The sequence below is a fragment of the Mustela putorius genome, unplaced genomic scaffold (assembly GCF_011764305.1).
Source record: "Mustela putorius furo isolate JIRA1106 unplaced genomic scaffold, ASM1176430v1.1 tig00003858_pilon_pilon_pilon, whole genome shotgun sequence".
Classification (NCBI taxonomy): domain Eukaryota; kingdom Metazoa; phylum Chordata; class Mammalia; order Carnivora; family Mustelidae; genus Mustela; species Mustela putorius.
This window is the reverse complement of record NW_025422010.1, coordinates 28,305,535-28,319,308: the sequence shown is the minus strand read 5'-3', so window position 1 is coordinate 28,319,308 and position 13,774 is coordinate 28,305,535. Positions and strand designations below refer to the sequence as shown.

Genomic DNA, 13,774 nt, shown 5'->3' with positions numbered 1-13,774 from the left:
GTTAAATACTGCTCCTGTATACTTAGCAGCAATGGTGGGGCAGGAACAAAATTATCACAATATATACTGTTATTCAAAAAGGGGAGAAATGAAAGATACATCTTTCACTAATGCCTGAAATTCTGAAATTAATCAGGGTACATGGTGTTAGGTCTACCATATGTGACTCTAAAAAGTTTCTTGCTTAGGACTCAATTTTGCTTCCTGGGGATAGTTTCCTAACTTATGGTTTTTCTCATTTCTGCTTTACTCTTTGAGTTCTTGGTTCTGAGAGGTACTTAGATTTCCATAAGAAATAGACCTGAGTATTTATCCTAAAATTTTTCCTGTAATACTTTGTTCAAACTGCCATAAAAAAAAAAAAAAAAGGTTATTTTCTAACAGTTCTGGAGGCTAGAGTCCAAAATCAGGGTGTTGTCACAGTTGGTTTCTACTGAGGATTCTCTTCCTGGCTTGAAAACGGCCTCCTCACTGTGTCCTAACATGGCCTTTCTTCTATGCCCACATGGTGAGAGAGTGAGCTCTGGTGTCTTTTCATCTTCTAATAAGAACACCAGTTTTATTGGATTAGGATCCCATTCTATGACATCATTTAACTTTAAGTTTCTCCTTAAAGATCCTATCTTCAAATACAGTCACATGAGATTAGGGCTTCAATATACAAATTTTAGAGGAACACAGTTTAGTCCATAACACTCTTATAAATTGGAATTGTCTTTGCATCTTGAATCTTTTTATTTTTTTATTTTTTTAAACTTTTTATAAACATATATTTTTATCCCCAGGGGTACAGGTCTGTGAATCACAGGGTTTACACACTTCACAGCACTCACCAAAGCACATACCCTCCCCAATATCCATAATCCCACCCCCTTCTCCCAAACCCCCTCCCCCCAGCAACCCTCAGTTTGTTTTGTGAGATTAAGAGTCACTTATGGTTTGTCTCCCTCCCAATTCCTTCTTGTTTCATTGATTCTTCTTCTACCCACTTAAGCCCCCATGTTGCATCACCACTTCCTCATATCAGGGAGATCATATGATAGTTGTCTTTCTCTGCTTGGCCAGAAAGAGCTGGCATGATATTTTCAGAGAACTAAACGAGAAAAACATGCAGCCAAGAATACTATATCCAGCTAGGCTATCATTGAAAAGAGCATCTTGAATCTTTTGTTTTTTAGTCCAAAATGTTATAATCTGCATAAGAACTTTGGAGTTTCATATTAATCTGATTGAATTTAATCTAATAACTCAAAGCCATGGCCATACTATTTTTTAATTTACTTTTTTCATAATTTACTTTCCTTTAATTTTTATGTTCTCCTAAATAGTATTGTTTCATTAAAGTAGACTTTATTTTATAACAGTTTAAGACTTACAAAAGAGTTGAGAAGATAATAGAGAGATTTCATATATACTCTGGGCCATATTTTCCCTATTTTCATATCTTACATTAGGATAGTACATTTTTACAATTAATGAATCAATAGTGATACATTATTACTAAGTCCATACTTTGTTCCAATTTTCTTCATTTTTTTAATTGAGATAAAATTCATGTCTAGAACACAAGGCCTATTTGAAGATATTGTAGAATTACAATAACCATGTATGCCCAGCTAACAACTGTAGAGATTATCTATGAAACCTAAAAAATTATGACTATGTATCCCTTGTGGTTTTGGTAATTTGTGACTGTGATAGCCCAGGATACTCTTAGAATATTCTGTAAAACAAGGCTTTTACCATTAAGTTTATAGTCTAAAAGAGGGACACTATGGAAAACTAAATATTTGTGAACATACCAGAATGTTTTCCCCCTTTTGGTTATATATTAAAAATTAATGGATATAATGCACTTCTGATTATTTAGGATGTCTTTTGGGAGTAAGTGGCATTGAATAAGCCCTTGATGAAGGAGTAAGATTTAGAAACACAAGTGAAAGGTAAGAACAATACAGTGGGAGTAATGAAAGGACTAGGTAGTAGAGGTATGTATCCGTTTTAGAAATTACAAAGTATAGTTTGAAAAAAGTATAATGGGATCTGTGAAGTGGAGTACTTATGGTTTTATCAGTGAGTTTAATTGTAAGCGAAGTCTATTATTTTTTGAGATATTTATTGACATATTTTATTTTTACAGTTTGAAACATCTCTTGAGGAATGGTAAGGACCTTTCATTCCTTTTAAATTGTTTTTATGTTCAAATTTTAATGATTAAGGTGCTGTAGATGAGTTTTATTTAAAAAGAAATAAGTTAAAAGAAGAATTTTTCATATTTGTTATTAAAATGCATTTTTAAATATAAGAATTAGGATATCATTGAAAATGGCAGAATAGAAATCTCTCGGGCTCTGTTTCACCTCAAAAAATTTTTGGCAAAAATTTGTCACAATCAACTTTTGTAGAAATCTGAATTTAGTAAAAAAACAACAACTAGGGGAAAAGTTAATGAAGAGTCTTGTTGTATTGTATTAAGAGAGCGCTATGGCACTATGAATTGCCTGCTTGCCATCCTCTAGCCCCCAAATCAGTGGTGGCCATGAAGAGAGCAGCCTGTACTTGTGGCACAGAAAACAATATGGACCTTATTCTCAAAGAATGGTGTTTCAGTGTTTTGACCTGTCTAATGACTTCTTGAAGAACCAGCACAAAGCCTTGCCTTTGTTTTGCCTGACTTAGAGCAATCACTCAGCTGGAACCACTTACAGGCAATGTTTACTGAACGCATTTAAAGGCATATACTTGCCACCACTGTCTGAAGCTGTGAATAACAGTTGGGACAAATGTTAGACAGACTAAAATGCTTGGGAAAGAAGGCATACATGGGGGAAATAGGGCTTTTCAAAGCTGTTATGTATACTGCAGAATCAAAAAGTGCACACATATGACCAGAGCTAGGCACATGCTCAGAGAAAACCCAAGACCCTGATCTTTTATCTTTGGCTGACCTTTAGGATCTGTGCAGGCAACAATTAAAAGTAGAAGCAGAGTTTTAAAACAGCCTGGATAAGCAATGAAGGAATACTTTAACAGAGAGCCAATCTACTAAGACTAGAAGAGTATTTTTTTCCTTTTCCATTTTTCCTTTCCTTTTCCTATTCTCCCCATAGATAGCTATGGGGAGAAAGCCCTGTCCTTTTTCTTTTCCCTTGTCTTTCCTTTCCTTCTTTTCCTTTCTCTTCTTCCCCCCACCCTTTTTTTTCTTTTGACTCTAGGTATTTAAGATAACTTGGAGAGAACATAAATTTACCAGTAAGCTAATGAAACACTTAGTTCAGTGGCCATACATGACAAAGAATACAGATATTGCCAAATGTGTTTAGAAGAACTACTAAACAGAACAACCCACAACAAGCAGCAAGGACAAACCCAACAGAGGGAAGGTAATCTTATTTCTATTTAACGTTAAACTATTTAAAATGTCTAGTTTTCTACAAAAATTATGAAGCAGGTAAAGAAAAAAAAAGAAAGTTTTTCTCACTAACAAGGGGAAAAAAGGAAACAACCTTTTAAAACGACCCTGAGAAAGCTTAAATGTTGGACTTATTCAACAATAACTAAATCAGCTGTCTTAAGTATTCTCTGAGAGTTAATGGAAACTCCATGGACAATTAAAACCAGGAGACTAATGTCTCAACAAATTAAGATTATCAATAAGGAAATAGGAATTATAAAAATGAACCAAGCGGATATTCTGGAGATGATAAGTATAGTAACTAGAGGAAAAGTTAATTAGAGATGTTCACCAATAGATTTGAGCTGGCAGAGGAAAGAATCCGTAAACTTGAAAATAGGCCAATTGAGATTATTCAGGCTGAGGAGCAGAAAGAAAAAAGAATGAAGTAAAATGAACAGACCCTAATAGATCTGAGGTACATAATCACAAATACAAATGTACGCATAATGCGAGTCCAGGAGTAACAGGGAAGAGTAGAAGGGAAAGAAGGAATATTTGAAGAAACATTAGCTAAAAATCCCCAAATTTGATGAAAGACGTGAATTTATAATTTACTAAAACTCAATGAAGTCTAAGCAGGATAAACTCAGAAGTCCGCATGTTATAGTCAAATTACTGAAACCCTGGGACAAAGAGTATCTTGAAAGCAGTAAGAAAGAAGCGACTCATCATGAGTAAGGGATCCTCAATAAAAATGACAGTTTCTCATCAGAAATTTTGGAGGTCAGAGGAACCTGAATGGCTCAGTTGGTTAAGCATTTGCCTCCAGCTCAGGCCATGATCTCAGGGTCCTGGGGTGGAGCTCTATGTTGGGCTCCCTGCTCAGTGGGGAGCCTGCTTCTCCCTCTCCCTCTGTGCTCGCTCTTTCAAGTAAATAAATAAAACCTTTTTAAAAAATGGAATTATGGAGGCCAGAGGCCAGTGGAATGACACATTTCAAATGCTAGAAGAAAACAAAACAAAGCATTTCAAACAAGAATTCTAATTCTTGATGAAGTGTCTTTCAAAAATAAAGGAGAAATTTAGATTTTCCAGATAAACAAAAATTGAGGGGCTCCATCTCTAGCAGACTCTACTATCAGAAACCCTAAAGGTAGTCTTTTAAATAGAAAGGAAAGGACGTTAGTAACCTGAAGCCATATGAATAAATAAAAAACAATAAGGTAGCTACAAAAATAAATACAAAAGTTGGTGTGATTGCATTTTTATTTTGCAATTCTTATTTCCTATATAATTTTTTTAAAGATTTTATTTATTTGTGAGAGAAAGAGAGAGAGAGCAAGCACTGGCAGACAGAGGCAGAGGGAGAAGCAGGCTCCCTGCCGAGCAAGGAGCCCGATGTGGGACTCGATCCCAGGACGCTGGGATCATGACCTGAGCCGAAGGCAGCTGCTTAACCAACTGAGCCACCCAGGCGTCCCTCCTATATAATTTTTAAATGGATAAAATTATGAATTTATGTTAATGAGCACACAATGTATAAATGTATAACTTATAAAAATGACAACATTTTTACAGAAGGGAGTAAAGGCACAGAGATTTTTTTTTCAATATTACTGAAACTACATTTATTTTAATTCAAACTCAATTTTTATGAAGATGTTAATTGTAATCTCCAGTGAACCACTAGGAAAATTCTATAAAATAAAAATACCAATATAAATCCAATAAGGAAACTAAATACATTTGGGGAAAAAAATCAGCTAATCACAAAAGAAGGCAATTATGGTGAAATTAAGGAATCAAAAATATTTAAGTATTATAGAAAACAAATAGCAAAATGGCAGAAATAAGTCTTTTCTTAATAGTAATTGCATTCATGAAAATGGATTAAATAGATTAAACTTTACTATTAAAAGACAGAGAGTATTAAAATGGATAAAATTACATGATTCAATTATATGCTGTCTATAAGAGACTCATTTAAGATCCACAGTATGTTGAAAACAAAAGGATGAAAAATAATAATCCATGAAAATAGTATCCAAAAGAGAGCTGGCGTAGCTAAATCAATATAACACAAAATAGACTTTTGGTCGATACATATTATAAGAAATAATACTTAACATCTTCATAAAAGGGCCATTCCATCAAGAAGATATCAAAATCATATACATACCCAAAACACAACCTCAAAAATACATGAAGGATAAACTGACAAGAGTTAAAGTAAGAAATACACAGTTTTTCATGAGAGTTTGAGAATTCACTCTATCCTCACTTTCAAGCATGGTAAAAAGAACTTAAAAAAAAATCAGTCATGAAAAAGATTTGAACAGCACTAGAACAATCTAGGCCTAACAGATTTATATAGTACACACCACCCAATAACAGGAGAAAGTACATTCGTTTCTTGTTGACATTGAACATTATTCATGATAGATCATATGTCAAGCTATATAAAAAATCTCAGTAGAATAAAAAGACTGAAATCATACCAAGTATCCTATCTGACCTAATGGAGTGAAACTGGAAACGAATAACAGAAAAACCTAGGAAGTCCATGTAAATGTAGATTTTAAACAACATGCTCAAAAGCCTCAGTCAATCAAGGCTGTAATTATAGAAGAAATTAGAAAATACTTTGAAATTAATTAAAATAAAAACACAATATACCAGAATTTATGAGATACAGCAAAAGTAATGCTCACAGGACAATTTATAGCCATAAATGCTAACATCAAAAAATAAAAGATCCCAAATCCAGTAACTGAATTCTATACCTCACAGAACTAAAAAGGAATGAATGTGCTAAAGCTAGGAAAAGAAAGGAAATAATAAAGATTAGTGCAGAGATGAATGAAGTCAAGAATTAAAAAAAACAATAAATAGTATCAATGAAAACAAAAGTTGTTTCTTTGAAAAGATCAACCGAGGGTGCCTGGGTAGCTCAGTGGGTTAAAGGCTCTGCCTTCGGCTCAGGTCATGATCCCAGGGTCCTGGGATTGAGCCCCGCATCAGGCTCTCTGCTTGGCAGGGAGCCTGCTTCCCTTCCTCTCTCTCTGCCTGCTTCTCTACCTACGTGTGATCTCTGTCTGTCAAATAAATAAATAAAATATTAAAAAAAAAATAAAAAGAAAAGATCAACTGAATTCACAAACCTTTTGCTAGACTAGCAAAGAAAAAAGATTTGCATTATGAAAATCATCAGAAAATTAGGGATATTACTTTACAACTCTCAGAAATAAAAAGATTATAATATTATAATACTATGGACAAGATAATAATATGAACAAATTTAGATAACCAAGGTGAAATTTCTAGGAAAACATAAGCTATCAAAACTGACTGAGGAAGAATTAGGAAATCTCAACAGATTTGTAACAAGTAAAGAGATTAAATCAGTAATCAAATATCTCCCAACAAAGAAAAACCCAGGACCAAATGGTTTGATTGGTGAAGTCTACTGAACATTGAAAGAAGAATTAATATCAGTGTTTCTCTAACACTTTCAAAAAATAGTAGAGAAAGGAGCACTTTTCAACCATTGTATGAAGCCAGCATTATCCTGATACTAAAGCCAGATAAAAACATCTTAAGTAAAAGAAATGTAGATCAATGGCTTTATGACTATAGATGCAGAAATCTTCAATGAAATACTAGCAACCTGAACCTAGCAACATATTAATGCAATTACATGTCATGACGAACTGACATTTCTCCCAGGTACGTAAGGGTAGTTCAAAATAGAGAAAAAAAAATCAATGTGTAATATATCCACAGTAATAAAATGAAGGGGGGAACCCATCTCAATGTGGAAACATATGGCAAAATCCAACACCTTTTCATGATGAAAACACTCAAAAAAGAGGTTAGAACAGACCAGAAAGCAAGGTGAAGGGAATTTATGAAAAATTTTCAACTGATATTATACTTAATGGTGACATCCAAACTTTTTCAACCTAAGATCAGGAACAATACAAGATGCTAGCTCTTCTCACTTTTATTCAACATTAGAAATCTCATATATTGCTGGTGGGAATGTAAAATGGTTAGTCACTTTGAAAAGCAGTTTGATGCTTTTTAACTCAAAAAGTTAATCCTGGATTACCAAATGATATAGCAGTTCCACTCTGAGGTATGTACAGAAAAGATTTCAGAACAGGTGTTCAAATAAATCTTATATACAAATGTTCATATCATCAGTATTCACCATAGCCAAAACGAATAGACAACCTCAAATTTTTCAGCAGAAATCTTTGAAAATAGTTCTGTAAGAGGCCAGCATTACCTTGATCCCAAAACCAGACAGACCTCACCAAAAAGAAGCATTACAGACCAATATCCATGATGAACATGGATGCCAAAATTCTCAGCCACATACTAGCCAGTAGGATCCAACAGTGCATTAAAAGGATTATTCACCAGCATCAAGTGGGGTTTTTTTCCTGGGCTGCAAGGATAGTTCAACATTTGCAAATCAATCAACATGATACATCACATTAATAAAAGAAAGTACAAGAACCGTATCCTCTCAATTGATGCAGAAAAGGCATTTGACAAAATACAGCATCCTTCTTTGATTAAAATTCTCCACCGTGTAGGGACAGAGGGAACATACTTCAATATTATAAAAGCCATCTATGAAAAGCCCACAGCGAATATCATTCTCAATGGAGAAAAACAGAGCTTTTCCCCTAAGGTTGGGAACACGACAGGGTTGCCCACCCTCCCCACTATTGTTCAACATAGTACTGGAAGTCCTAGCCTCAGCAACCAGACAATAAAAAGAAGTAGAAGGCATTCAGATTGGCAGAGAAGCAGTCAAACTTTGACTTCTTGGAGATGACAAAACTTTATGTGGAAAATCCAAGACTCCACACCCAAGTTGCTAGAACTCATATAAGAATTAAGCAACATGGCAGGATATAAAATCAATCTGCAGAAATCAATTGCATATATCCACACTAACAATGAGCTGAAAGAAAGAGAAATTAAGGAATTGATCCCATTTATAATTGCACTGAAAAATCATAAAATACATAGGAATAAACCTAATTAAAGAGATAAAGGATCTGCATTTTAAAAGCTACAGAACACATATGAAAGAAATTGAGGAAGACACAAAGAAATGGAAACACATTCCATGCTCATGGATTGGAAGAAAAAATATTGTTATTAAAATGTCTATGCTACCCAGAGCAATCTACATATTCTGTGCAATCCCTATCAAAATAAGACAACATTTTTCACAGAGCTGGAACAAATAATACTAAAATTTGTATGGAACCAGAAAAGACCCTGAATAGCTAGAGGAATGTTGAAAAAGAAAACCAAAGCTGGGGTTTTCACACTGCCTGACTTCAAGCTCTATTACAAAGCTGTGATTATCAAGACAGTATGGTGCTGGCACAAAAACAAATACGCAGATCAGTGGAACAGGATAGAGATCCCAGAAATGGGCCCTCAACTTTATGGTCAACTAATCTTTGACAAAGCAGTAAAGAATATCCAATGCAAAAATGATAATCTATCTCTTCAATAAATGGTGCTGGGAAAGTTCGACAGCCACATGTAGAAGAATGAAACTGGACCATTACCTTACACCATACACAGATAAACTCAAAATGGATGAAAGACCTCAATGTGTGACAAGAATCCATCAAAATCCTAGAGGAGAACAAAGGCAGCTACTTCTTTGACATCAGCCACAGCAACTTCTTGGTGGACATGTCTCTAAAGGCAAGGGAAACAAAAGTGAAAACGAACTTTGGTACTTTATTAAGATCAAAAGCTTCTGCACAGCAAAGGAAACAGTCAACAAAACTAAAAGGCAATCTACAGAATGGGAGAAGATAATTGCAAATAACATATCAGAAGATAATTGCTAAAATCCAAAATCTATAAAAAACTTATCCAACTCAACACCCAAAAACCAAAGAATCCAGTGAAGAAATGGGCAGAAGACATGAACAGACATTTCCACAAAGAAGACGTCCAAATGGCCAAGAGACACATGAGAAAGTGCTCAACATCACTCAACCATCAGGGAAATACAAGTAAAAAACACAATGAGATATTACTTCATACCAGTCAGAATGGCTAAAATTAACAAGACAGGAAATAACAAATGTTGGCAAGGATGTGGAGAAAGGGGAACCTTCTTACACTTTTGGTGGGAATGCAAACTGGTACAGCTACTCTGGAAAACAGTATGAGGTTCTTGAAAAAGTTAAAAGTAGAGTTGCCCTGTGGTGGAACAATTACACTACTAGGTATTTACCCCAAAGATACAAATGTATTGATCTAAAAAGACATGTCCACCCCAATGTTCATAACAACAATGTCTGCAATAGCCAAACTGTGGAAAGAGCTGAGACGTCCATTGACAGATGAATGGATACACACACACGTGTGCGCGCATGCGTACACACACACACACACACACACACACACACACACACAGGAATATTACTCAGCAATCAGAAGGAATGATTACTTACCATTTACATGAACATGGATGGAACTGGAAGGTATTATGCTGAGTGAAATAAGTCAGAGAAAGACAATTATCCTGCGGTTTCACTCATATGTGGAATATAAGAAACTATAAGAAACGTGCAGGGGACCATAAGAGAAGGGAGGGAAAACTTATTGGGAAGTCTCTGAGAGGGAGAAAAACAATGAGAAACTCTTTAACTATAGGAAAAACATGGTTGCTGGAGGGGTGGTTGGTGGGGGATAGGGTAATTGGGTGATGGGCATTAAGAAGGGTATGTGATGTGATGAGCACTGGGTGTTATAAGCAACTGATGCACTATTGAACACTACGTGTGAAACTAGTGATGTACTATATGCTGGCTAATTGAATTTAAGTAAACTTTTTTTTAGTAGACTAATGTATAAATAAAGGGTGGCATAGCTATTCAATGGAATGTTATTCAGCCATAAAAAGTAATAAAATTTTGATAGATGCTGTAATGTGGATAAACTTCTAAACCACCATGCTAAGTTAAAGAAAACAAATACAACATGTTACCTGTTGCATGATTCCATTTATATGAAACATCTATAACAGGTAAATCATAGAGATGGGAAGCACATTGATTCTTGCCAGAGGCTGGTAGAAAGGAGAGGGGAGAGGTTGTTCAATAAATATGAGGCTTACTTAGCAGCACATACACTGAAATTGGAATGATACAAAAATTAGCATGGCCCCTCTGCATGGCCCCTCTGCAAGGATGACACACAAACTCATGAAGCGTTCCATATATTAAAAAAAAAAAATGAGGGGCAATTCTTCCGAGGTAATAAACATGTTTTGGCACTAGCTGGTGATGATAGTCACAACATTGAGTATAGTAAATGCCATTGAAGTTTACACTTTCAAATGGTTAATTTTGTGTTATGGGACTTTTGCCTCAATTAAAAAAAAATAAGAATTGGGCACTTGGGTGGCTCAGTCAATTAAGCATCTGCCTTCAGTTCAGGTCATGATCCCAGGGTCCTGGGATCAAGTCCCATGTCGGGCTCCCTGCTCATCAGGGAGTCCTTTTTCCTCTCCCTGTGCCCCTCCTCCTGTTGCTGTTCCTTCTCTCTCTCAAATTTAAAAAAAAAAAAAAGAATCAAAACGATTTTGCTGGTCCAAAAATTACTAAATTTTAGAAAAAAATACACAAAATGGATTCAATTATGTGCAACAATTTTTATTATTTTCTTTATTAGTTTCAGAAGTAGAATTTAGTGATTCATCAATTGCATATACACCCACTGTACCTTATATAAAGTGCTCTCGCCTCTTCCAGCAACCTTCATGTTTTTCTTTCTTTCTTTCTTTCTTTAGTTTTTATGGTGTGAATGTTTCTTTTATTTTTAGTTTTTGAGTATAGTTGACACAATATTAATTAGTTTCAAGTGTGCAACATACTGATTCAACCTTTTTTAGTGTTCAAACAAGCAAGAAAAAATATTAGATTATTTAACAAAAATATTTAAAAATAAAGTTGAAACTAATGGAGAAAAGATGATGAATAATTCCCTGACCTCATAATAAACAAGCTTTTCTAAATGAATTGTGGAACAACAATGAGATAAATAGTACGCAGCCATCAGAAATATTAAACTATAGTCAAATATATAGGAAACAATGTCATATAGCTAAAGCAGCATACAATATTTTATGACTAATTTTATAAAAATTGAAATATCATTAGAGTGTTCTGTTATAGCTAAGAAGAGTAAATTAATATGGATTATTTTATAATATGATTTTTGGTATGTATAAACTTTGTTTAATTTATAATGCTTCTTTAATAAGAAAAAATAATAACAATAAAAATATCACTACCTGCTTTGTTGTTGATATTGTTTTTCTGATAACATTTATCAGAGGAAAAATGTTTCTTTTTAAATATGATGAAAACTTAACAACAATTTTTTAAAACATTTTTTAAAATATTTATTTATTTATTTATTTGAGAGAGAGAGAACATGCACAAATGCATGAAGAATGGACTGGGGGAGGAGGAGCAGAGGGAGAGGGAGAAACAGACTCTCTGCTAAGTGAGCCTGACATAGCGCTGGACACCAGGACCCTGAGATCAAGACCTGGGCCCAAGGTGGATGCTTAACACAGATGCCCCTAGAAAAATTCTTTAGAAAAAAAATAACATTTTAATTTGGATATTTTGCTAAAATGTTATTAATTTCATATCTGGGTGTGTCTGGGTGGCTCAGTGGGTTGAGCCTCTGCCTTCAGCTCAGGTCATGGTCCCAGGGTCCTGGGGCCGAGCCCTGTATAGGGCTCTCTGCTCAGCAGGGGACCTGCTTCCCCGCCCCCCTCTGCCTGCCTCTCTGCCTACTTGTGATCTCTCTCTCTCTGTCAAATAAATAAATAAAATCTTTTTAAAAAGATTTCAAATCTGAAAAAGCATTTTTGGTCCTTAGATTTTATATGATACCCCAAACTTCTAAACTGAAGTTAGAGAAATAGCTCTCAAATTATTCTCAATTAAACCCCCTTTTTCTGATAGCAACACTATCTAGGGAAGACCAATTCATTTTCTTAAAAAACAAAAACAGGGACGCCCTGGGTGGCTCAGTTGGTTAAGCCACTGCCTTCGGCTAAGGTTATGATCCCAGCGTCTTGGGATCAAGTCCTACATGGTCTCCTTGCTCAGCAGGGAGCCTGCTTCTCCCTCTGCCTCTGCCTACCACTCTGTCTGCCTATGCTCACGCTCTCTCTCTCTCTCTGTAGCAAATAAACAATATCTTAAAAACAAAACAAAAACAAAAACAAACTTCTTTAATATCCTCTCAAATATTTTTAGGTCATTTGTAACAAATTTTGAGTTTCTGTTAATTTACCATAAAATGTAAAGCCTATTACGTATTAGAATTTTGCTATATTATTTTCTTGTATAATAGCATTAGCATGTATAGTAAGTTCTACCATAAACATTTAAAATTTAATGTGAGAGGATCACCTAAAATTTGTTTTAATAACTTTATATAGGAGCAGAACTTCTTCCACACAAGACCAGAAGGAAGACTGGAGTATTGCTACACCAGTGAAAGAGGTTAAACCAGAAGAGAGAGGTAAAGTTGGACCTCATACTTAAATAAATGAAGTTATATTTAAAAGCTCATTGACTTTTCATTTAACTTATTTTTAATGTTTACAATAATCATTTTTAAGAGTTTTATAATTCTTGTGAATATCTAATAGAGGAAAGAGCCTTCTATATCATTTAATTAAACAACAAAATTCAAAAAATATTTAATATAATGTATACTGGACTGGGTCCCGATATATAATGATCTCTCCCTACCTCCCAAGAAGTTAACTGTAATTCAGTGCTGTCTAGTTGTGATTTCTGGGATAATCAAAGTGTTCTCTATTTCTGTCATCTGGTAGCCACATAAAATATCTGCTTGAAATGTAGCTGGGAAGACTGAGTATTTAATTTTTCAGTTTAATTTTAACACTTTTTAAATGTAAATAATCACATGGGATTCATGACTACCACACTGGACATGGAAGCTCTACTATATTTATATTTTGTATGTAATATGTATGTATATAATATTAATATATTTATAAATATATTTACAAATATATGTAATATTATATATTTATAAATATATTAATATTCTATATTTAATATATTAATATATACAAAATATTTATATATGTATAAATTAAGATTAATACATGCACTATATATATTATATATTGTATATATAATGTGTATATATTGCATATATATAGTTTTCAAAGCTGTCTCTCATAGTGAGGCTCTGTCTTTACTGTTTCCTTTTCACTATTAATATCTAGAAAAAATCTTATTCGTTATGTATTAATTTTTCACATGACGA

The 13,774-nt window shown here is 34.3% G+C and overlaps 1 protein-coding gene and 1 pseudogene across 2 annotated transcripts in view; both read left to right on the top strand.

The window, feature by feature from the left end:
• The window catches only part of CCDC178 (coiled-coil domain containing 178), a 442,343-nt gene that overhangs the window by 56,432 nt on the left and 372,137 nt on the right, over nucleotides 1–13,774 (top strand). For both annotated transcript variants that reach the window (XM_004742898.3, XM_004742897.3), the window contains 2 exons: nucleotides 2,141–2,163; nucleotides 12,912–12,994. In XM_004742898.3, coding sequence (XP_004742955.1) covers nucleotides 2,141–2,163; nucleotides 12,912–12,994 — 106 coding nt within the window. The remainder of the gene's footprint in view (nucleotides 1–2,140; nucleotides 2,164–12,911; nucleotides 12,995–13,774) is intronic.
• LOC123387688 lies at nucleotides 10,558–10,673 on the top strand (annotated as a pseudogene).